Source organism: Mytilus edulis, chromosome 9 (genome assembly GCF_963676685.1).
Source record: "Mytilus edulis chromosome 9, xbMytEdul2.2, whole genome shotgun sequence".
In the NCBI taxonomy this organism is placed as follows: domain Eukaryota; kingdom Metazoa; phylum Mollusca; class Bivalvia; order Mytilida; family Mytilidae; genus Mytilus; species Mytilus edulis.
Window position 1 is genome coordinate 60,073,286 of NC_092352.1, and position 24,136 is coordinate 60,097,421.

Consider the following 24,136-nt stretch of genomic DNA (forward strand, 5'->3'; position numbering starts at 1 on the left):
ACATTGAAACAAGGTTCATCTAAATACCAAAAGAAATTGCAGCATGGAAACTTGCAAGATTTCTAACATGTCTAAGAAAGAAAAAAGAGTTGAGTCAAAGAAAAGAAAAGCAAAAGCTTTTCTTCAGCTTGCTAATGAAGTAGACGAGGTAAATTCTTACATTTGTTTGTTGTTAAAACAAAAAAATACTCAGGGCTGATGTTGAGCTGTTGAGGGGCAAATTTTACACATGATACAACAACAAAATGATAGAAAAACGTCCTGATGTGAGTGATGATAAAACAGTCAAAAGCTCTCTGTGATTAGTTCAGTTAGTTAGATCTTGCAATACATGAGTTAAAGAATATTGACTTCTGTCAGGACAGTAGTTGAAGAGTTGCCCCTGTCAATTGGCGATTGTGAGTTTTGACTGTTTAAAAAAATACCATTTATCATTTGGGGGGTGGGTCGGTAGGAGGGGTCTAGTCCATTTGTTTTGCTTTGATGCTTACTGCGTTGGTGTAAGCTGTCAAAGAAAAAAAATATACTAGCCTTTCAAGATGTAATAAATTATTATTTGGACTAAGGTTGGGTCCTGATCCCGAAATGACTAGCTTAAAAACATGAAGAGGTCCAGAATTTAAAGACATTCAATTCGAGACTTCCTGAAATTTTTAAAAAGAATTCCTGAAATGAATCAATTCCGAAATCCTGAGCTAAAAAACACCTGATCCCAGAGTCCAAATAAATTATAGAGACCCCCCCCTCTATCATTTATATATTATCCATTTTACTGTCTTGATCATTACGGTGCAGTCCGGTGTGTCTGCGCACCTAAGACTTATGACTTCACTTCATTCAACTGATAAAACCAATAATTGGATAATATTGTGTGAATACATTCATAACATACTTTTATTTCATAAAATTATCAGTTTGTAGGGTTTCACCATCAAGATTTTGTGTAATGTGTGTCCAAAATTGGGGAAACCCCTGTTCTGAGAGTTCCTCCAATGTCCGGTGATTTCGTGCATGCCTTCCAAAAATAGCTTATTTTGAATGGAGGAAAAATTTGCTGCTACGAAAGGTAGCTAAATTCAAACCAAGCACACTGCCAAATGGCCAAGTATGCAGAGAAAAAATTATTTCAATCTGATAAAAATTTGACTTAGGTAAAACAAATTTTATCTGATGCTGTATTTTTTTTTAATGGACATTGGCCAAATATTGTAAATCACGGGATTGCAGTTATTATTTCAATCTGGAACTTATCAATTTTATTCTTTTTTGTCCCTTCCGAATGCTAAAACAATAACAAGAACAATTTTATTTGCGTTACGATGTTGACACCGGTGACTTCACTGTACTTGACATTAAAACTGCTTTTGCAACCATCAAAACACCAATTGAAGATGACAACTCTTCAACTACAGTACTGTTATTCTTATCTTAATGTATGATGGTAGGAATGCCCTTTACCATCAGGCGTCAAACTGTCATTTTTTACCATTAGCTTCAAAATGGTTAAAATTTTACCATGATTTTTTTCAAAATATCCTTATCGTGAATTGGTCTAAAATAATTATCGTTACCGTTATTTTTGGACAAAATTAAAGGAGATTTGTCTAAATCTGTCCATTTTTATCCTATAAACATTTTATCATCATGCACCAAAAATTACTGTTAACATCATTTGGCAAGATTTTTTTACAGTTATTCTTCATTAGGACCCTCATGTATCACTACTGCATTATAGCCTACAAAAATCGGTGTTCTCCCCAGGCCGTTTTAGCGTCGCGGTACCGCGACGCTATATTTTTTCACCGTGATGCTATAATAATTCCCACGAAGCTATAATTATACCCGCGACGCTATAATTGTTTTGAAGATGCTATTTTACTTGTCCTCAATTTTGAACTTTCATCTATTATCGATTATGATCATATAAATTATATCACCTTTAATTGTAATCCCTTTAAATCGGACACTAAAGGCAATTAAGAGATTAAATAGCTAGGTGTTAATTGCCCTCAGGGTGATAACTGTTTGGATGCGAATATCCCAAGCTGACACTTGTGACATGACTAATACCACGTGTCTGCCATTACCAATATCGACATGGAAAAATACAATCACAAAACAATTCAAAATCTACGTTTTGTATTACGAAATTTCAAAGATTGAAACGATTTTTATTTTTTTAAAAAAGGTCGTTTATTTGTGCAACTCTCCAAAAATTACTTTCTTTCTCTTCCGGTAATACGAGAGCGAGAATTTTGGTTTAGAGCTAAAATAAGTTTAATACTTCTTTAAAAAGTTATCATAATTGGCTTAAGTTTATGTTTAATCCATTTAATTCATTAAAAGCGTCTTATTCATTCACAATCTCTTGTCAAACAATGTTTATTCTCGGACTCATTTTCGTAAATTTTACTACGGCCGCCATTGCACATTTTTGTGTAAACTACGGATCTAAACCGGACCAGATATGACAAAAATCCGCATTTTCACGATAATGACAACAGATGGACAGTAGACAGAAAAATTAAACCAAGAGAGAAAACTACGCATTAACAGACTATTTGTTAGATAACTTTGTTAAAAATACATATGATTTTGATGTAAAGATAAGAAACAACTGGGACTAATTCATTGAGTGGCATGAAACAATGAATTTCATAAACATGATAAAAAAAAGTTTTTAAATTGATTTTTTTTTGCTTCTTTTGCTACTTTATCTTTACTTAATATAATATAAAAAGTAGTTAATTTTGTGTACTAGATAATTTAGTTTTGTATATATACAGTTTGCACTATAATGAACCATTCATTCATTTGACTTATTGTTGGGTAACTGAAACCACATATTTATTTTTATTTGGCACAAGAGGAAAAAAATAATTCTGTAACTATAAATGAATAAAGAAGACATAAACTGAAACAACTGTTTTGTGGTTATAGTTTAATTGTATTCTCAGTTATGAATTGAACAATATAAACTAAAACATATATATAAAGGAAATAGAGCATCAACGCGACACGACAAACAACATTAAAAAAAAATACAGTTATTTTTTTGTACGCAAAATGTGATGCTATCCAAAATTTCTGGGGAGAACACTGCAAAAATGCCTGAGTATAAGATCAATTAAAAGTAAATAAAATGATTTTTAATGATTTTGGCATATATCTTAAAATCCCAAATAAGCTTCTGTGCAAGTTTGGTAGATATCCAGGATAGTTGAAGAAAGTTATTTAAATTTCAAAAACTTTAACCACAGAGTGAATATTTGTCATTTTGTGGATGCCACCGATAGGACGTCATTTGTAGGACGACAACAACGCCAACGATGGAATGAAGGATCTCTATGTCCCGCTATTGCGTACAAGTTGCAGGGCTCAATAAAAATGAATAGCCTTAATTTCAGTTTTAGGGACATTTGGCGGAATCAGTCATGAACCTTCAAACAGAAATATTTTTATTCACAGGTAACAAAACAAAATGAAGATTCTGAAGATGAAGATAGTAAAGCAAAGAAATCCAAACTTACAGAACAAAATCAGACTGAAACAAAGACAATGGATGATCTAGTTCGCTTCAGAAAACTTCTGAGAGACAGACAGAAAGCTAGTATGGTATGTAGCTTTTATGTGGAAATTATAATTATATCTCCCGACTGATTATTTTTATATTACAAATGTATAATCATATGATAATTAGAAAGATATTTATTGTTTGATCACATGTAATAAAGATTTAAGAAACCTTTATTTCTGAGTCTGATTTTTGTTTAGAGAGATTTCTTAGAAATACATGTTCTGGAAAGCACAATAACATATATAGATATATATTATGTATATTTACTCCTAAAAATCTAATATTAGAATTTGAGTTACATTTTCATGATTTTAATAGCTATATAAAGATAAGGAGATAAATTATGATCATGATGATTACCAATGAGCAATGATGAGACAAAGATCAAATGAAGTGGATGTAGGCAATTATAGACAACTGTACGGCCTTCAACAATGAGAAAAACCCATACTATATGTTGGGCTTTTAAAGGCCCTGAACAAGTTGGTCAGTTAAAACAAATAAATTCATCATAGATTCCAGGCTTAAAATTTTTATGCCAGGTGTATGTTTTGTCAACTCATCAGTGACGCTAGAATCTAAAAAGTTATAAAGGCCAAATAAAGTATGAAATTGAAACAAACAATCACATTAAACCAGATTTTTTATTTTTAAAGGAGAAGCCTAAAGTATTTTTACTGCTAGATGAACTACAAATGCAACACAGTCGACAGGTGTCACAAGATTTAACTTTCAAGGAGATGCCACCTTTGTTCCTCTTGGATCTACAACATTTACTACTTTATGCTGCACAGGGAAATGTGTCCACCTACAAACCTAGGTAACTGCAAGATAGTTGTATCTAGTTTACAGCAGAATGCATGGAGTGTGTAGGTAGAGGTAGAATATTCGGTTAGCTTGCTTGTTAGCTGAACCATAAAATGATTATAAGGTTAGGTATACTACCCTCCATTTAGTGTAGTTTAGTCCTATAAACAGATAGATTGGTTACTGACCATGTGAGGGCTGTATGGCAAGTCAAGGTCAGTAAAAATTTCCATCATTATAGATTGGTTATCTGTCGGACTAGTCTACTCTTAAAGAACAGGGGTTCACCTAACCAAACAATTACTTCACTGTTCGGCTAGCAAGCAAGTTTACCAATGTTATTACCTTTACTTACACACTCAATGCATTCTGCTGTAATGTATATACATACTGAACTTTACTTTAGGTTTTATTGTGTACCCAGAGTTGTGTCCCTTAATTGGACATCTCTGTATTTAAATTTGCATAAATATGTTAAATATGTTACATATGTCATTATTTTTTCCATTTACTTGCTTATTTATTAGTTTGAGCAGATTATTAAAAGTATTAAACTTGAATATTACTGTAGGTTAATTAGAGTAGGAAAGGCAACTAGTCATGCTAGTGTTATAATAATATTACTGTAATTAATTTATGGTTTAACAGATTATGGGATATAAAAAACTGATTTCTTACCTTTTTAGATTGTGAAGAATAGTTAGATTAGGGAAAGAAACCAGTGCTGTTATGATACATATTGTTTAGTTTTTATACGACCGCAAAATTTTTTGGTCGTATATTGCTATCACGTTGGCGTCTTCGTCGTCGTCGTCCGAATACTTTTAGTTTTCGCACTCTAACTTTAGTAAAAGTGAATAGAAATCAATGAAATTTTAACACAAGGTTTATGACCACAAAAGGAAGGTTGGGATTGATTTTGGGAGTTTTGGTCCCAACATTTTAGGAATTAGGGGCCAAAAAGGGCCCAAATAAGCATTTTCTTGGTTTTCGCACTATAACTTTAGTTTAAGTGAATAGAAATCTATGAAATTTTGACACAAGGTTTATGACCACAAAAGGACGGTTGGGATTGATTTTGGGAGTTTTGGTTCCAACAGATTAGGAATTAAGGGCCAAAAAAGGGCCTAAATAAGCATTATTCTTGGTTTTCGCACAATAACTTTAGTATAAGTAAATAGAAATCAATGAAATTTAAACACAAGGTTTATGACCACAAAAGGAAGGTTGGGTTTGATTTTGGGAGTTTTGGTCCCAACAGTTTAGGAATAAGGGGCCCAAAGGGTCCAAAATTGAACTTTGTGTGATTTCATCAAAAATTGAATAATTGGGGTTCTTTGATATGCCGAATCTAACTATGTATGTAGATTCTTAATTTTTGGTCCCGTTTTCAAATTGGTCTACATTAAGGTCCAAAGGGTCCAAAATTAAACTTAGTTTGATTTTAACAAAAATTGAATCCTTGAAGTTCTTTGATATGCTGAATTTGAAAATGTACTTAGATTTTTAATTATTGGCCTAGTTTTCAAGTTGGTCCAAATGGGGGTCCAAAATTAAACTTTGTTTGATTTCATCAAAAATTGAATAGATGGGTTCTTTGATATGCCAAATCTAACTGTGTATGTAGATTCTTAATTTTTGGTCCAGTTTTCAAATTGGTCTACATTAAGGTCCAAAGGGTCCAAAATTAAACTAAGTTTGATTTTAACAAAAATTAAATTCTTGGGCTTATTTGATATGCTTTATTTATCTAAACATGTACTTTGATTTTTGATTATAGGCCCAGTTTTCAAGTTGGTCCAAATCAGGATTCCATATCAAGTATTGTGCAATAGCCAGAAATATTCAATTGCACAGTATTGCACAATAGCAAGAAATATCTAATTGCACAATATTGTGCAATAGCAATTAATTTTCAATTGGAGTTATCTTTCTTTGTATAGAATAGTAGTTGATAATATATGTTGGAAATTTGCCAGACATGACTATAATGTCATTTTCTATTTTTATTTGCCAATAACTTTATGTAAATAACTTCATTGGAAATTTGCCAATATAAAATGTTGCTGATGAAGCTTTTTTTCCTTATCTTTTCTTAACCCTTTCACCGATTGCTGCCCAGACAGAAGCTACTCTGAGACGATGGCGTCCCTGGCTACTATTACTCAAGTTGGAAATATTCATAATAAATGTCAATAAAAACTTGTTTATAGTTATTTGTGTATTTATTTTATTCACTAAGACCATGTTCACAGTTTTGTTCATGTTTTGACAATTTTTTCTTCATAAAATATCAAAATTTTCAAATTTTCGTCATTATCAAGGTGAAATTCTCAAAATTCGACTCTTTCACCCCAAATCGTAATTTTTTAACCCAAAACGGCAAAATTTTGAAAAATTTTATGAGGCTGTACAAATTCCTCACACTGATCGATGTCCATTCCAACTGTTTTGTACATAAAACGACATTTTATGTCAAAAAAGTATACTAGTTTGGCTTCAATTCTTCCATATTCTTTCAAAAAAAATGTTCCCTCATTTCAAATTCTCGTAAATTCCGTAAATTTCCTCTGATTTTGACACGGTTTTCAACAAACGGAACCGGCATGTTTACACTTCCATCCGGGTTATCCATCAAAGAAAGATAACCCACGTTTGCACTGTTTGAGCGGGAAACATAAAAGAGGTATTCCGATCCCGGTAAAACGGGACTCATCGTCAGCTGTCTGAAGCGTGAATCCCGGTAAACCGGGACTCGTCGGCGAAGGGGTTAAACCAAATTCATAATGTGACATAAACCTATGTTGTGTCAACTATTTAATCACAATCCACATTTATAGCTGTATCAAACTTAAAAGTTGTGTCCATACTTGTTCTCATTTCAGATTTCATAAATAAAAAGAAAATTTCTTCAAACATTTTTTTGACAGGATTAATATTCAACAGCATAGTGAATTGCTCAAAGGCAAAAATAATTTTAAGTTCATTAGACCACATTCATTCTGTGTCAGAAACCTATGCTGTGTCAACTATTTAATATTAGATTTAAATAAGTTTGAAGAAGAAATCTTTAATTGATTTGTAAAATCTTGACATTTGTTTTGTGTATAAAACCCATATAATGTCAAAAATTTGATCAATATCCAAATTCAGAGCTGTATCACGCTTAAATGTTTTGTCCATACCTGCCCCAACTGTTCAGGGATCGACCTCTGCGGCCGTATAAAGCTGTGCCCTGCGGAGCACCTGGTTTGCAGATTAAATGAAAAACAATTTACTGATATGTTTCTGTTTCAGATGGTGTAGGTTGCTCAGAGTAGGGAAGGTTACCAGCGTTGTTGTCATTGTATTAGATTCTGTAAGCAGTCATGAATACCAGACATATCCAGACTGCTTCACAAGACTTAATACACTGTTTGATATGGTAATATATATTTGGAGTGAGCTAAAGCACACCTCCGTTGAGGGTTTTTCTCGCTGTATTGAAGACCCATTGGTGGCCTTTGCCTGTTTTCTGCTCTTTGGTCCTGTTGTTGTCTCTTTGACACGTTCCCCATTTCCATTCTCAATTTTATCAAGCAATATATGTTTGTGTTAAGGATTTCTTTACCTTTCATATTGACCTATAAATGTTTATTTTCGTGTATTTTTTGTTTTTGGTGTCTCCTTGACATTTACCCAAATCTCCTCAATTGGTACTTAACGAAACATAGAGTACTTAAGCATGTTTTATAGAGAAAATTAAGCTGTAAAGGAGGAGAGAGTCATTTTTTTGTCATCAGTAAATCAAAAATTCTTAAAGCATTTTTGTAAAGTAATCTATCCTTTTAAAGTTATTTTTTAAGTTCTACTGATAAATGGATGATATACCTAGGCCTGGACTTTTTATCACTTGTCAGTCACAAAAACATAGAAATGTAGAAATACACATGTTTCACCTAAAATTGAAATTTTATTCAAAAAGATTTTAACTCTCATCAGCAACTTTATTTGATATATATTTACTGAAATATCTATTTAGATAAAGCCTGGCCTCATGTTTTGATATATACGACATGATCTCAAAATAAAACTTATTTTTGGCTTTTGAATTCAAGAAGCATCCTCATGTCTTGTTCTTTGTGTTTTAGTCAGCGGATATGATTTCCCCAGAACAGTATGGAAGTACAGTCAGTGAGGATTTGTTTAATGTTCCTATAAGTAACAGAGAAATAAGGAAAATAAATGGTATGTATACTAACTATACTTCTATTAAATCCCAAAGGAAGAAAAACTCTCAATACTTTTTAACCTGCAGTTGGTGGACATAAAAAACAAACTTTTTTGTCTTGATCCCTGCATCATTTAAGGAGGTAGACCTTTGTCAAGGAAAACAACTCTTATAATCATCAGTACGTTTGTGTCAACCATTTTCATAAATATATTTTAAGCTTCTAGGTTACATAGATTATTTCCGATCTGTTTTAGGTAAGTGCTTAAAATACAATGATAAAACTTGGCTTTAAGAAACACATAACAGATTTAAAGAGTTATCTCCCGAACCAATGTCTATCCCCTAAAATTAAATAATTTCATAGTGTTTGTGATGGTACAGAATACTAGGTTAAATGTATTAAAATTTAGTTCAGTCAAAAGGTATTTATACCCATCACCAAAACAACCGAAAACTAATTAATTTTATTCAAATTCTATGAATCATTATTATTTTATTGGTACTTGTACTCATTTCAAGCATGTTGTACATAAAAAGTGAAAGCAAAGTTGAATATTCATCAAAATAAAACCTTCTTAAAGGCTTGTAACAATTTAATTAAAATTAAAATTAGCTCTCCGCACTTGCTCCTCATTGTTTATATGTTGCGACATTTACAAAAAAAAAAATTGAAATATTCCAGCAATTTTCCCCGGTCCATGAACAATAATTATATCATCAGTTTTGTGCACTACCACCTTCTCCATAGAAGAAATACATACATGTAAGGAATAAGATTCATTGCAAAAACTCTCCAATAGCATTGTTAACTAATCAATTATATTTTACCATATATCATGTTTTTTTCACGATTTGATGAAAAAAATGGACAGATTTAATTTTCACTATGTAAAATCTTTGCTGATTGGGAAAATATATGAAAGCTATGGTAATGTAAGAAAAACCATTGAAAAGAAATTATATACAATATTCCTAATTTTTCAAAGATTGGTACCAACGATAAATAAATAAATCCACTGTATATAAGTATATATAATGAAAGAATGTAATCTATTTTTTAATTTTTCTAGGTGTAATACCAAAACAGACAAAAAACTTGATAAACAAATTCACCCGACCACCTGGCTACAGTACAGACTTGCAGAACAAATCCAGTAACAATTTACCTGAAATGGAAAAACACAATAAAAATAAAGAATTAACTAGCATACAGAAATATACATCGTCAGATGCCAGTAAAACAGACTCACCAGAAACTGATATGGACAAGAAGTTGTCTAATGCTGCTGAAATGAACATGTCACATGACCAAAAACAACTGGCTAGCAGTTTTCTCAATACTGGTATTGGCATAGATCCAGGAGATCTTCATGAGAATGATTCGTTCTCCAGAACAAGTCTGCTGCTCAGTCTACCACAGATGATATTGGAAGACTTCCCACTTCCTATTTACCATGGTAACTATAACGTATTTAAGTATGTCAATAAAACAGCAAACTGACAACATATGTTAACAAAAATAGACATGTAAAAGTCAAATTAAATACCTTTATCATAGATACTGTAAATGCAGAAATTGTTTTCATGGTTTTGGAAGATTTTTTTATTTTTATTTTGTGGAAAGAATATTAAAGAAATTAAAACTCCCATGAATATTAATTCACCATATAATAACACTTCTATTTATTGGAAACCGCAAAATTAAATCCCCATAAAATCTTATATAGTGACTAAACATAGAAATTTTAACCTCGTGAAAATAAGTGTTTCTACAGCACTCATGATAAGTCATGTGAGTTGTGAATCACTTGCACATCTAGTTGACCAAATGTCTTTAAATATATTTTGATTTCCTAGACATATAGCATGATTAGGAAGAAATGACCACTGATTGGTACATCATTAAATGACTTTGTACTATACTAGCACATTAAAACTTGTGGCAATATTTTAAAGGTGCTAAATGAACTTCAAATATTGTCACACTTTTTTCAAGTTACAAGTACCACAGAATAATTTTGATATTAGTCAGCAGCCTAACAATAATGAGATGTAATATTTGCACTGATTTGGGTATATGCTAATGACAACCCATGCATTTATGTTTTTCTATGGGAATATATGTCAGGCAGGTGAATGATTATTTTTTTCATGCATATATAACGAGTAGTAGTGGAAAATTCATATGCTTAGCAAGAAAACACATGCATTTATGTTTTTTTCTCTGGGAATAAATAAGCCAGGCATGTGAATGATTATTTTTTTCTGGCACATATAACATGTATAATGGGTAGAAGTGGAAAATTCACAAATTCTCAGATACACTTGTTAAGATCAGAAGTAACAAGTAATTTCGTGAATTTAAACTACCGTACAAAGAATTTTTGTTTGTTTGTTCGATTGATAAATGGATTTTTTTTTTTTAGGTGGCTATAAAAAGTATGCGTTTTCCAAAGAAGGTTATTCCACAGTATCCAACCAGAGTCCTATGTTTGCTATAGATTGTGAAATGGTAAGTACATAGGTCCTGAAGTAGAAGTTCCTGGAAGTTCATAATATAATTTATAAAGTGAACAAATATTACAGAATTTGTTCCAAAGGGACGTAGTGATGAAGGAGTAAATTATATTTGAATTTTATTTTGAATAAGAATAAATTAAGCTGGTGTTTATTCCTTTTTATAATTTTGTTGACATTGTTAGTACCTGTGTATTCATGGTATTTATTCAGTGAATGTCTGTGTTTTGGTTTCATATCAATGACTTTCTTAATTTCAGTGTTTACTGTTTTAACGACTGTTATTTCAGTGACTGTTTATTACATTGTGTGACTACAGCAAAGAAGTATGAACTGACGAGAGTATCTGTTGTTATTTCAGTTACTGTTTAAGTTTCAGTGTTTAATTTTAGTGTCTTTGTTTATTACAGTGTGTGACTACAGCAAAGAAGTATGAACTGATGAGAGTATCTGTTGTTATTTTAGTGACTGTTTAAGTTTCAGTGTTTAATTTTAGTGACTTTGTTTATTACAGTGTGTGACTACAGCAAAGAAGTATGAACTGACGAGAGTATCTGTTGTTATTTTAGTGACTGTTTAAGTTTCAGTGTTTAATTTTAGTGACTTTGTTTATTACAGTGTGTGACTACAGCAAAGAAGTATGAACTGACGAGAGTATCTCTTGTTATTTTAGTGACTGTTTAAGTTTCAGTGTTTAATTTTAGTGAATTTGTTTATTACAGTGTGTGACTACAGCAAAGAAGTATGAACTGACAAGAGTATTTGTTGTTATTTTAGTGACTGTTTAAGTTTCAGTGTCTTTGTTTATTACAGTGTGTGACCACTGCAAAGAAGTATGAACTGACGAGAGTATCTGTTGTTATTTTAGTGACTGTTTAAGTGTCAGTGTTTAATTTTAGTGACTTTGTTTATTACAGTGTGTGACTACAGCAAAGAAGTATGAACTGAAGAGAGTATCTGTGGTTATTTTAGTGACTGTTTAAGTTTCAGTGTTTAATTTTAGTGACTTTGATTATTAGTGTGTGACTACAGCAAATAAGTATGAACTGACGAGAGTATCTGTTGTTATTTCAGTGACTGTTTAAGTTTCAGTGTTTAATTTTAGTGACTTTGTTTATTACAGTGTGTGACTACAGCAAAGAAGTATGAACTGACGAGAGTATCTGTTGTTATTTCAGTGACTGTTTAAGTTTCAGTGTTTAATTTTAGTGACTGTTTAAGTTTCAGTGTTTAATTTTAGTGTCTTTGTTTATTACAGTGTGTGACTACAGCAAAGAAGTATGAACTGATGAGAGTATCTGTTGTTATTTAAGTGACTGTTTAAGTTTCAGTGTTTAATTTTAGTGACTTTGTTTATTACAGTGTGTGACTACAGCAAAGAAGTATGAACTGATGAGAGTATCTGTTGTTATTTAAGTGACTGTTTAAGTTTCAGTGTTTAATTTTAGTGACTTTGTTTATTACAGTGTGTGACTACAGCAAAGAAGAATGAACTGACGAGAGTATCTGTTGTTATTTCAGTGACTGTTTAAGTTTCAGTGTTTAATTTTAGTGACTGTTTAAGTTTCAGTGTTTAATTTTAGTGTCTTGTTTATTACAGTGTGTGACTACAGCAAAGAAGTATGAACTGATGAGAGTATCTGTTGTTATTTAAGTGACTGTTTAAGTTTCAGTGTTTAATTTTAGTGACTTTGTTTATTACAGTGTGTGACTACAGCAAAGAAGTATGAACTGATGAGAGTATCTATTGTTATTTAAGTGACTGTTTAAGTTTCTGTGTTTAATTTTAGTGACTTTGTTTATTACAGTGTGTGACTACAGCAAAGAAGTATGAACTGATGAGAGTATCTGTTGTTATTTAAGTGACTGTTTAAGTTTCTGTGTTTAATTTTAGTGACTTTGTTTATTACAGTGTGTGACTACAGCAAAGAAGTATGAACTGACGAGAGTATCTGTTGTTATTTCAGTGACTGTTTAAGTTTCAGTGTTTAATTTTAGTGACTTTGTTTATTACAGTGTGTGACTACAGCAAAGAAGTATGAACTGATGAGAGTATCTATTGTTATTTAAGTGACTGTTTAAGTTTCTGTGTTTGATTTTAGTGACTTTGTTTATTACAGTGTGTGACTACAGCAAAGAAGTATGAACTGATGAGAGTATCTGTTGTTATTTAAGTGACTGTTTAAGTTTCAGTGTTTAATTTTAGTGACTTTGTTTATTACAGTGTGTGACTACAGCAAAGAAGTATGAACTGATGAGAGTATCTATTGTTATTTCAGTGATTGTTTAAGTTTCTGTGTTTAATTTTAGTGACTTTTTTTATTACAGTGTGTGACTACAGCAAAGAAGTATGAACTGACGAGAGTATCTGTTGTTAATGAGAAGTTGGAAGTTGTTTATGATAGCTTTGTTAAACCTTATAATCCAATTACAGATTATGTCACAAGGTAAATTTACTTTCACTTTAAAAACAGAGGGTCTGTATAAGGTTTACATAAAGAGATGATGATGATGGATGACTGTTTAACGTTTAGCATTTTACCTCACTTAGACACTTAGCCAAACATGCATTTCTCTAACTCCTTAATGATACATGCTTATTGGAGAAGCATCAACTACCAATTTTCAAGTCTTCAGTTTAATCGAGCCAGGGTTTGAACTCGAAACCTCAAGCACTAGAGGCAAAAATGCTGCCATTAGAACATCTAGGCAATATTTTAAGTTAAAATTAATTTAACTTTAATTGCTGGCCGTTTCAGAATCTAATGCATTCTGGGTAATCTCATTGTTCACACACCAAAATGAAAATAACTTTACGCCATTGGATGGATTTCCATTGTTGAGAACATTCTAAACCAATCACAACCTTTTTGTGTACGCTTTTAAAATTTTTACCCAGAATGCATTAGATTTTGAACGTAGAATTACTGGCTATGTTTTCATCATATGAGTGATACAGGTGTGCCTCTTGTTTAATTAACAAAAAAATTATATTCGAGGTTAAACTACTGTAAATTCAGAAATTATTGTGTGCATTTATTACTTAGATAAAGGCAGATGTGGTGTGAGTGCCAATGAGACAACTCTCCATCCAAATAACAATTTAAAAAAGTAAATCATTATAGGTTAAAGTACGGCCTTCAACACGGGAGCCTTGGCTCACACCGAACAACAAGCTATAAAGGGCCCCAAAATTACTAGTATAAAACCATTCAAACAGGAAAACCAACGGTCTAAAACCTTCTCCCTTTTTCCGAAACAATAGCATAACATCACAACATAGAAAAACATACGATAAAATATCAATTGGCAGACTTAACTCAATCAAAAAACGTATGATTACACAATGAACGAATAAATTTGATCTGCGATATCTGAATACAAATGCACAGTTAAATAAATATTAGAGACAAACATTCATGACCAAAAAGCTGACAAACAAATTCAAACACACTGAGAAATATTTAACCAATCAATGTTCACTATAGAAAAAAAACGTTTTTTTATAATCTTCAAGTTTATACAAATGGTACTTGCAATTTTGTCATTTTGGACTAAAATGCAATATTAATTTTTGCAATTCCGGGTATTCAGAAATATCCTATTTGATTCATATAAAAAAAATTAAAAATGCCAGTTTTAATTATTACAATTTATGCAATTATAAACCTGTTGCATTTTTCGCAATAATAAAAACATTGCAATAATTTCTGAATTTACAGTATATGATGCAATGTTTCTATTTACATTATTCAATCATGAATCATAATCATGATAATGTATAATTACAGGTACAGCGGTGTTACCAAAGCTATATTAGATCCAGTGAAAACAAGACTGAAGACTGTTCAAAGGTTTCTTCATAAAACTTTACCTGTTGATGCTATTGTATGTGGACAATCACTTAAAGGGGATTTAGCGGCTCTCAAGGTATGTATCTGACTTATCGTACCATAGTCATATCTGTTCAACAGGAAGATATGTGGATGTGGGGCATTAAGTCATTAATGTATGGAAAATCGTCACTTTCTCTGAAAATTTCATTGGATATATATAGTAGTTTGACAAAAACCAATTTTGATCATTGAAAAGCTTAATATTTCCTTAACAGTACAATGTGATTAAAACATTTAGCTGATTTTACAGAGTTATCTCCCTGTAGTTTTAGGTACCACATTAAACCTCTAAAGGACAAAAATTGTTATATGTGCTCAAATATCACATTGTGAATGATTGAAAAAGACATATAACCACCTATCTCACTCTCTTTATTTATCTATGTACCTATATACAAAATGTGATCTTTAAACACCATTCAATCCTAAACCACAACTCCTCCTCAACAGGTACTCAGTACGTAGGAGAAACTGGACGATATTTATCTAAACGCACTCAAGAACATCTGTATCGTTTTAAAAGACCCAATAAATTCAAAAGTATCATTTACCAACACCTTAAGAAGCACAACCATCCTTTTAAATATTTAGCAGTTCAACCTTTAGAAGTAGTAAATAAGCAGCCTGGTGAATCGCATTCAAAGTTTGTACGATCACGGAAAATAATTGAGTTAAATTGGATTAAAAAATTACAGACAGTTTACCCTCTCGGTCTAAATGATAATATCATGGGAATTGGTAATATATCTAGAACCAATTCCGTTAACATTTTGGATATAGTTTCTAAAACTGTTCGTAAAAAACGTTCTCACGGTCGTAGAACAAATCGCAATCAAAGAAAATTTCGGGCCAATCATACCAATATTTCGGACCTAATTTCTATTTCAAAAAACAACGGCAGACATTATCTGTTAACAAAACTCTGTTCGTTACCGGTTAATAAGTTAAATAAAATTTTGGAGGATTGCAACACGATTTCATATAGCAGTCCTAAGTATGAAATTGTTCAAATTATTATGGCATATTGTTATTCTAAATTATTTCCCAAAATTGATCGCCCTGAAGATCATAAAAAACATTTTATTAAAATTAAGTATGTCAATAAAGGCTTTGATTTTGTAAATATTGCCGGTATATTTAACGACCATTCTGTTAAAGAACAAATTCCTGGATATTTTGACAATACTGAGCTACCTCTTATTTGTTATATTTACAAGAAATCTACCCGGAAATTTGTGTTTAATTATAGTCAATTGTGTAAAGATGTTAATATCAGTGAAAATACACCTACTTCATGTAATTGCAGTAATTCCGAATATATTTATGGACCCATTTCCCATGTTATAACAGGAGATCTTAACATCGTTCAAGACCGAGAGTTAAAATCATTCCTCAGTAAAGGACCTAAATATCGTCCCCCGTCAATTATTAATTGGAATGAGTGTCGTAATATCATCCACGACTCACTCCATACTTACTGTATAAAATGGATAAAACGGGAAAAAGCTGACAAAAAATCTTTGGACTCTTTTTTTAATTCAGTAATGAATATAGTTGATATACGTATTCAACATTTTAAAGAACATTTTACTATAAACAATAACCACAATAAACCTATTTCTCGTATCAAACATAAACTAAAAGAACTAGCCAAGGAATTTGTTTTTGTCCCGGCAGATAAAGCTGCTAATAATATTATTATTGTTTGACGTAAATTTTACATTGAGGTTCTGAAAAAGGAAATCACCAATTCACCAACATTCCAACTGACTCTATTTTCAGAAAACGAAATCTGTAACAAACATAAACTTTTAGCCACTGCTTTACAAGCAGAGCCAAATACAATGAAAGTCCCAACTATGTATTGGCTTCCGAAGCTACACAAAACCCCTTACAAATATAGATTTATTTCGTCTTCAAGCCATTGTTCAACTACTAAATTGTCTATTCTTCTTACCAGCACACTTGGTACAATTAAAAACCTGATAATAAATTGTTCAAATAAGGCCTTCGAAAATAGTGGAATAAATTACTTTTGGAGTGTCAAGAACTCGTTGGAAGTACTTGATAAATTGCATGCTTATATTGGTGATTTTGAATCTGTTCAAAGTTTTGATTTTTCTACCCTGTATACCACATTGCCTCACATTCTCATTAAGAAAAAATTCACACACCTAATTAAATGGGCATTCAAAAAATCAGAATGTGAATATATATGTTCAAACTCTTTTAGGTCATTTTTTAGTAGCAATAAACAAAAAAACTATGTTAATTGGACATGCTTTGATACTATATATGCCCTTGAATTTTTACTAGATAACATTTTTGTTCGCTTTGGGGATTCCGTATATCGTCAGATTATCGGAATTCCAATGGGGACTAACTGTGCACCACTTATTGCGGACCTGTTTTTGTATTGTTATGAGTTACAATTTATGACAAAAATAAGCAAAGACCCTTCGAAACAACATCTGATAAACAAATTTAATAATACTTTTAGATATTTGGATGATATTTTGGCTCTCAATAATGACGACTTCAGTATGTATATTAATGAAATTTATCCTGTTGAACTTACTTTAAATAAAGCTAATACTAACAATGACCACTGCCCTTTTCTCGATCTTGATATCTATATCACTAATGGAAAGCTGAATACTAAAATTTATGATAAAAGGGATGATTTTTCATTTCCTATCGTTAATTATCCGTTTTTAGATGGCGACGTTCCCTTGTCACCATCTTACGGTGTTTATATATCTCAACTTGTACGATTCGCTCGTGTATGTAACAATGTTTTAGATTTTAACGAGAGAAATTTATGTATTACTGAAAAATTATTACACCAGGGTTTTCGATATCACAAACTAGTCAAAACATTTACTAAATTTTATCATCGGTATAAAGACATCATTCGTAAATATAGCTCAACATGCAGACTTCTAATACGTTCAGGTATTTCACATCCAATTTTTTATGGTAATATTCTTTATAAAGCACAAAGGTGTCAGTATTCACCTCAGAAACTTACAAAACCTTTGAATAGACTTATTAAGAAGGGATATAATTACGATACTGTTGTCAAGTCATTAAAGATTGCATATTTTGGCGTTAATATTGAGTCACTGATAAGGTCTTTGCATCGGAACTAAACACATTTATTCTAAAAACAGTTGTTGGCATGACACGGGTTATGTTCTTCTCATATATGTTATGATGGTATGATACTAAACCCCTAACGGGAAGGATTGTGCCTGATGTTCATATGATGAAATCATAATCTTTCAGTCAGTTTAATTGAAGTCTGGAGCTGGCATGTCAGTTAACTGCTAGTAGTCTGTTGTTATTTATGTATTATTGTCATTTTGTTTATTTTCTTTGGTTACACCTTCTGACATCAGACTCGGATTTCTCTTGAACTGAATTTTAATGTGCGTATTGTTATGCGTTTACTTTACTACATTGGTTAGAGGTATAGGGGGAGGGTTGAGATCTCAAAAACATGTTTAACCCCGCCGCATTTTTGCGCCTGTCCCAAGTCAGGAGCCTCTGGCCTTTGTTAGTCTTGTATTATTTTAATTTTAGTTTCTTGTGTACAATTTGGAAATTAGTATGGCGTTCATTATCACTGAACTAGTATATATTTGTTTAGGGGCCAGCTGAGGGACGCCTCCGGATGCGGGAATTTCTCGCTACATTGAAGACCTGTTGGTGACCCTCTGCTGTTGTTTTTTATTTGGTCGGGTTGTTGTCTCTTTGACACATTCCCCATTTCCATTCTCAATTTTACATTCATACTTTCATAGAATCTTACAGTCATTATAACATAATGTATCTCAAATTTATTTTTCAATCCGATTAATTTTAGTGGATTCACACAGTAATATCTGTACAACTTGGGGTAAAGGGTATGAATTTATGACTGCTTACACTTTTTGTGCTAGTGCAATGATTTATGATGCTACTTTTTTCTGTTTTAGTTGTTCCATCCATATGTGATAGATACAAGTGTGATATATAACCTGTCTGGTCACAGATCACAGAAAACTAGTCTGCGTAGGCTAGCCGCTCACTTCTTAGGGTAACTATTGGTGATGACGATCTTTTGTCCTGTTCCATTCTTTTAGCTTGCTATGTAAAACCGTCTTACTTATTCTTTTTAAAATTGAATTATGGTAAATGGAAAAATTGCAGAATTTTACGCTTCTGCCCTCTAACTTATAAGCTATAAACTTGTATGCAATGCTTATAACCACCCAGCACAGATAAAGTTCAAATTTGGGTGGTGTCACAGTTCTTGAGTTATGTACCTTTATAAATGGAAAAATTGCTGAATTTGCCGTTTTCACACTCTTAGGATGCCAATGTTATGAATTTGTAAACAACGCTTAATTTTTTTTTGTACTGGTCAAGTTCCAAGTTGAGTGGCATCACTATATAAGTTTTGATTAATGTCCCCTTTATAAATCGAAAAAGTAAAACAATCATATATTTAAGATTCTATTATCATTCAGTACATATTCAAACATCCAATGGATTTAGTGTATTCAAGAGTTCATTGACTGTCAAGAAAAACATGACCTTGCACAATGCCAAAATAAAGGTATCAACAGATTGAACAGACGTGAATGTACATATGTGTATAACAATAATGTTTTGTTTGATTTTGATTAATTAATATGAGGATGTATGAACATACTGTATGAGAACAAATCCAATATTTACATTGCTAAAAACAATATTCAAAGCATGTTTCTTCTATTTCTAGTAAAGATATTCAGAGTAGTGACCAAGGTCATTCCTCTGTAGAAGATGCTATTACCACAATGGAGCTGGTTCAACTCAAACTTAAACATTGTAAGTTCAATAAGAGATCAGATGAAATAAAAATTACAGTAACAATTTTAATAAACCAGATGGGCATTTTGACAATAAATGTCTCCTTTCGTTTGATGTGTTTTATCATTTGATTTTGCTGTTTGATTAGGGACTTTCCGTTTTGAATTTTCCTTAGAGATCAGTATTTTTGTGATTTTACTTTTTCAGTGATTCTAAAGGCTGAAATAATTGAAAATCAAAAACTAAATAAATGAAGAGCTTATTAACCAATAAAGACAAAAAGAATAGTGAAAACCAATCAAGGAATCCAAGGTTTTCATGAATGGAGATACATTCCTTAATATATATGAAAATTGAGAAATTCTAAGGTCTCGGTCGAAAAATAATTCTTTTAATGTTACCAGTTATGGGTACTAGTCATACAAGGTATGGGTCAGGGTTCTAATTATACAGAGGATTTTATCGTCTAGTCTATCTTCCATTAAAATGGATGTGGAAAGTTATTTGAAAGGGACTTCAAAAATCCCCCACACTTTTGCTTAATACTCAATATAGACAAAACAACCGGAAGTGAAAAACAAATCATGTCCTAAAATAAAGCTCCCCTTTCATTAGTTTCTGTAGAATATCTCTAATTAAACAATCAGTATTACAGTGTAACCTGTCTTATCCAACACACACTGGGGGACCAGAAAAAAATGTCAGGTTAAGCAGGGTGTCAGAATACTCAGGTTTTTTCTGCAAGGATAAACATATTTTGGTACCATGAAAATGGATCGGTTAAAGCAGGATGTTGGAATACTTAGGTGTGGGATTAGGCAGGTTACACTGTATATATAAAATTCACCCAATTCTCCATGATTTTGACACCGACCGTGCAAGGGCTGTATAGCCAGTCAAGGTCGTTAAAAACTTCCATTTGTTGTTGATTTTGATGTCAAGCAGAAACGTAATGCAATTAATCTATGGAGTCTTACATTAATTAATATTTTCAGCACTAAACTTTGGCGACGTGGTCAATGGAGGAGTTATATTTCCACAGAAGGTAGAGGTGAAAACAGAAGAGAAAAGTGTATCAGATGGAAAGGAAGAAGTGAAAACAGAAGAGAAAACATCAGAGGGGAAGGAAGAAGTGAAAGCAGAAAAGAAAAGGGTATCAGAGGATAAGGTTGATGATGAAAATACAGATCATGTGGAAATAAAGACTGAAAAATGTGAAGATAGCAATGACAAAGACATAACAAAATTGGAAAAAGGAGACAAAGACAGTTGTAGTGATGGAGGAGAAAGTAAAAACAAAATGGAGTTAAAAACTAGTGCTGGAGAAGAAAGTAAAAAGAAAATGGAGTCAGTTCATAGTGATGAAGAAATAAGTAAAAACAAAATGGAGTCTGAACATTGTACTTGTGATGAAACAGAGGCTGACACTTTATGTAAATCTTGTCAGGCTGAGAGAAAATCAGGACTTGATCTCATTCAACAAAGGAAAGCATTCTTTCAGCAGGCTGGTAGTCATCTGTATGAAAGTCTGTTTGCTCTGATAAAGAAGCAAAATAAAATGGGTAAGGCTGATGATTTGATGTTGTCAACCAAACCAATGTCATTTTGACAACTGTGGATTCATTATTATTCTTTTTATACCAAGTGTATATAGGTCAACCACAAAATTAAATGAATTACAAGTTCGTATGCAGAAATTGCCAAAATCACAAAATCAAATATCACGAAAATGCATTTTTTGAGCAATCCACGAAAAATTGAAACCTACAAAAATAAATGAATCCACAGTATATGAGAAGATTAAAAAAATAAAAAGTACATGGATCAAATTTTAAAATTGTAGATCTAGAGATAAAAATAGTAAAACAAAAATCTTCATTATATATAATTAAGTGTGAATGTTGTTGGTAAAGATATGCATTCATTTTTTGGTCATATATATTCATTCCAAATTACAAAAATACATATTTTACAGGCAATAAACAGAGATGTAGGGTTTAATCAAAGAGATAGCAGCCTTTTTACTCAGAAATTTAGAAAGATATCTAGAGGTTCAGTCTGTGCCAAAAGCTGTCAGTCTGGGTGTCCTGACTGATGAAATAGAAGCAGGTCTTCCAAATTGTATGTCAATGGCGGGACTAATGTCTGGTGCTTTCACCATCTCTGCTTGTCTAATGGGGCTAGTCAAAGTGTGGTTTAGAAACCAGAAATTTTCTTCAAATTTTACTTGTCAACAAATCACAGTTTCACTTAAAGGCCAGTTGTTTTGGACAAAATTGTGTACTCACATATATATCTTTCATAAAAGCTGGACATATTCTCGGGTCAACCAGGAAAGATTTGTAAATAGCGTTAGGTGTTTGTCAGGAAGAGCAGACTGTTCAGCTTTGATCAGAATATTGTGTTAGTGTATTGTACATGTACACATGCTATCATGAGTGAAGTAGTTGCCACTGCCTACTGCACATCAGATATGATCATTACCTGTTGTGAATTAATTTATTTTAAATAGGGAACTATTTTTGAAATTTTTATGGGTCAGGCTAGAAATAAATTTTCCAAGTTTCAATTTTGATATACAATGATATAAGGGTATACCTGCCATGATAACAAATTGAATAAAAAATAAAAGACTAATACATTTTTAAATGTTATTTCAGCTGGGTTGATTGACAAAGCTGAAACATTGGAGCAGTTTAAGGACGACACAATGACAGCTGTTCCTACGAATTGTGATAGAGATACAAAATCTACAGGGAAATCATTGGTACAGTTCCACGACTTTGTTTATTTGAACTTCCCTTCATACAAAGAGATGCTTGATAGTAATGATGAGGAAGAAAAAATGGTATGTTTATATTTGCTGTTTTGTTTATGCCCATGATTACAATTCCATTTCAAACATATTTAGGGATGTACTTAGGTTAGGTTTTGATGTTGTGTCAGATGTGCAGACTTCTTGATTTTTTCCCTACAATACAAGGTAAAATATTTTGCCCCATAACACCCATTTATATTTTCATATAAGACTTATCAGCTCATCAAATAAAATTGAGAAAGGAAATGGGGAATGTGTCAAAACGACAACAACCCGACCATAGAGCAGACAACAGTCGAAGGCCAAAGGTCATTTACCAAAGGTCATTTACCAAAGGTCATTTACCAAAGGTTATTTACCAAAGGTCATTTACCAAAGGTCATTTACCAAAGGTCATTTACCAAAGGTCATTTACCAAAGTTTAAGCAGCTTCTTTATCTTTCTATTCATTTGAGACCCAAGTAATATCAATGCAAATGTCCACCATATTTTAAAAATAAAATTTCTCGAAAAGGAGCTCTATGACCTATCAATAGTTTTAGCTTATTTTGATCCTGACTAATGCTCTTCCTGCTTAAAGGATTAATTTTAAATTCTTTATTCATTTAATTTCAACCAAGTACATCCACCCTTAAGTAAGATTTTGAATTTTTTTAAATTGTCACAGGTGACAGTTTTTTTTAAATAGGCTGTCATGTCACAAGGTCTTCAGCCAACTCTCCAAGCTCACAGGTAATGTCATTTGCAATGATGATTGTCTTTAAAAAAAACTGTAATGCAGATTATTTTATGAATTAATTTGTTTGATGTTAATGGTAGGTCAAAAGTAAGATTTACTAATGATGATATCATTCTACAAATCAATTGACACTTATGGGGATAGTATTCAAACTCATCTGAAGAACCATGATAAAAATTGTGTACACCAAACAAGCAGTTTGTCCACAAAAGACTCATCAGTGACAATCAAATCAAAACAGGCAAAAGCCCAAATATACCCTAAATTCATTCATTTTTGTGATTTTGTCTTTTTAGACTCAATTGCAATTTTTATTTTGAGATATTGATAAAAATCCTGTTTAATTCATTAAAAAAAATTGCAAGTTTAAATTATTGTGATAATAACCCCTGTCTCATTTTTCACACTAATAAAAAAAATCTCAATTATTTACAGTAGTCCGTATTTCTAGCCTACTGATAATGGCATCCCTATCATCCAAAGATTTCATACTTTTATATGCATTTATTTCCAGCATTTATTACGTAAACAAGACAAAAGGATGTCAAAGGTGTTGAAACATGTGAGGCCCAATTCCTTAGTTGCCGTGGTGATGACAGGGAGATGTTGTCAAGGACAGGATTACAGTGCAAAGACTTTTGTTAAAATTACTTGAAATAAAATTACAAATATAATCTATTGTTGAATATAAAAAAAGAAGATGTGGTATGATTGCCAATGAGTCAACTCT

General features: G+C 32.0%; 1 protein-coding gene across 1 annotated transcript; it reads left to right on the forward strand.

Annotated features, from left to right (window-relative positions):
- Window positions 1-24,080, forward strand: LOC139488696 (uncharacterized). Its single transcript, XM_071274509.1, has 14 exons — window positions 1-148; window positions 3,469-3,615; window positions 4,234-4,397; window positions 7,682-7,808; window positions 8,515-8,611; window positions 9,668-10,054; window positions 11,024-11,109; window positions 13,443-13,561; window positions 14,906-15,044; window positions 18,991-19,091; window positions 19,779-19,867; window positions 20,845-21,411; window positions 22,510-22,697; window positions 23,921-24,080. The coding sequence occupies exons 1-14, from the start codon at window positions 44-46 to the stop codon at window positions 24,059-24,061; spliced, it is 2,457 nt and encodes an 818-aa protein (XP_071130610.1). The 5' UTR covers window positions 1-43; the 3' UTR covers window positions 24,062-24,080.
- The last annotated feature ends 56 nt before the right edge of the window (window positions 24,081-24,136 follow it).